Source organism: Lactuca serriola, chromosome 7, assembly GCF_051521515.1.
Source record: "Lactuca serriola cultivar US96UC23 chromosome 7, Lser_US96UC23_V15, whole genome shotgun sequence".
Lineage (NCBI taxonomy): Eukaryota > Viridiplantae > Streptophyta > Magnoliopsida > Asterales > Asteraceae > Lactuca > Lactuca serriola.
Window position 1 is genome coordinate 27,041,020 of NC_136414.1, and position 2,147 is coordinate 27,043,166.

General features: G+C 33.1%; 1 protein-coding gene across 1 annotated transcript; it reads right to left on the reverse strand.

Moving 5' to 3' along the window:
- Positions 1 to 441: 441 nt before the first annotated feature.
- On the reverse strand, positions 442 to 1,532 carry LOC145062849 (lipoamide acyltransferase component of branched-chain alpha-keto acid dehydrogenase complex, mitochondrial-like). The gene is made up of 3 exons (XM_079010436.1): positions 1,163 to 1,532; positions 822 to 1,069; positions 442 to 732 (listed from the first exon to the last, which is right to left on the reverse strand). Exons 1-3 carry the CDS (start codon positions 1,231 to 1,233, stop codon positions 680 to 682), a joined length of 372 nt encoding a protein of 123 aa, XP_078866562.1. The 5' UTR covers positions 1,234 to 1,532; the 3' UTR covers positions 442 to 679.
- Between the last annotated feature and the right edge of the window lie 615 nt (positions 1,533 to 2,147).

Genomic DNA, 2,147 nt, shown 5'->3' on the forward strand with positions numbered 1-2,147 from the left:
GTTTTTGAGATGTGCAACACAATTTTAGGAAAACATTATCACAATGAATCGTTAGTTGCTTAATAATGTTGTTGGGTTAGTAGTTCATTCTTGAAATGATGATACAAACTTTTTCAGTCTTCATAAAACTTACTTCCATAGATTTCTTGCTTGTAGATAAACAATGTGGGGACAAACATTAGGAAACCTACTACAGAGTATACTCCAGAACTGTATTCAATTCTCATGGCTACTAATTTGGAGTCTTCTTACCATTCAAATTGTTGCTTATTTGGGAAGCCAGCTCTATACACATCACTTGATCCATCCCCTGATCAGAAATACATTTTTCTGGTATGCATACTTACTTGAAAACGTTGATCAATTGGTACAATAGAGAATAAATGGTGTTGTAAGTTCTTATATAATAAGTAATTATATTATATTTTTGTAAAGGCTGGAGACACAAGATGTTGGTGATGCCAAAGTAGAAGTTTCACCTCGTGACATGTAAGTAAAGTCTTATCAGTCTATCATGCATCATATTCCTCAACACTTGAATCTGATATGATATGTGACACAGAGATTACTTTTGATAATTGATGTTGTTGGCTCATGTGTTTGATGTTGTTGACTCATGTGATTCTTGAATAATTAATGTACAGGTGGATATAGCTTATGCTCCATTTATTGAAAGATTTCAGCCATATTTGCTAGAAGGTGTGGCCATGGCAATTCCAATGTTGTGAGAGCCTATTAACAAGTAAACAAACCACTTAACAGATTAATCAATTGAAAAATAAAATCTAAAAAGAACATGTGAAGTGGGAGAATATACAAACCTTTTAGAGTGACTTCATAATTTTCCAAGTTGAAGGTGCTGTTGACTAATGGATGTGTGGTCAATGCCATGGATAATGACTTTATTAACACAGGAAGGAATGTGAATTTAATATCTGGATCAATATTCTCTTTCTGGAAAGCTGATTTAAGTTTCATAAGCCCATCACAGTTTATTTCTTCCACATAACGAAAATGAGGAACACTAGCAATTGTAGTCATTGACCTAACCATTGCACGCTGATAAGCCCTAACAACAAAGAACTTGACAACTTTAATAACATGTTTACTTCAATCAAATTCATGAAAATGTTTATTGTTTATATAATAATAATAATAATACCTTTGAGAGAATATCTTATCATGATAAAGTGATTCAGCCATCTCTTGAAGTTGTTCTTCAGGTCCAGACATGGGTTCGATGGAAGTAGGATTAAAAGCAGGTTTGTCATCAATAATTCCTTTTTCTACACCATATTTTAGAACATATTATTTCAATATTCTTCCATGTTTACCACTTCAAGTGACATCAGCTAAATTAATACCATGTTGCTTCGCAAGACTTCTAACAACAGGGGTGGATAAATTGTCATTTGCATGACTCTTTCTGAGCTCTAGCTTGTGTTCATCAGACTTTGATCCATCAGAAACTACTGATGCATCAGAATCATTAAATGGAACAGTAGAATCATCAACCACCAACTATAATAGAGTTTCTCTAACCTGAAATCAAAGACAAATCAAAATTACTTTACCATATATATGGAAATTGTTAATACTACTACCGGTGTTTTACCTTTATAATGTCACCAGGAACAAGCAGAATCTTGGACAAACCATTTTAGGAGTTCACATTCTACAATACCTTCACCAGTTTGTGCTAAAGGTACATCTATAATGCCACCAGCGTGTTGACTATACTCTGCATTACTTGAAAAGTAGTACCCCTTAACATTGTACAGTTTGTTCAACTAGATAATTAATACAACCAAATCATTACCTTTTGTGATCATTGTATGAAGTTTTATCAAGATTCATATGAAACACCACTAATTTAATGGAATGCACCCTTGTTCACATAGAAACATGTAAAAGTTACTCAAAATTACAACTGTTGTCTTAGTTTCTGATGTATGACTTAATTTGACTTAGTGTAATATACATGGAGATTTGTCAAAGACTTAATTTGACAATTGTTGGGTCACAGGTTGGTGAAGTCTTTTTAATTTGACATGAAACCCGGAACCCAGAGGTATGTTTATTCAGCTACTCATCAAAATGGTTCATGTACACCACATGATGATATATTATCAATAAATCAAGGTAAT

Bases quoted from the DNA above. Each gene is read 5' to 3' on its own strand.
- LOC145062849 (XM_079010436.1), bottom strand. From the start codon at position 1,233: ATGTCTGGACCTGAAGAACAACTTCAAGAGATGGCTGAATCACTTTAT. The intron at 1,070-1,162 runs GTATTATTATTA...CTTTGTTGTTAG, and splicing joins GATAAGATATTCTCTCAAAG to GGCTTATCAGCGTGCAATGG. The intron at 733-821 runs GTTTGTATATTC...ACTTGTTAATAG, and splicing joins TTATGAAGTCACTCTAAAAG to GCTCTCACAACATTGGAATT.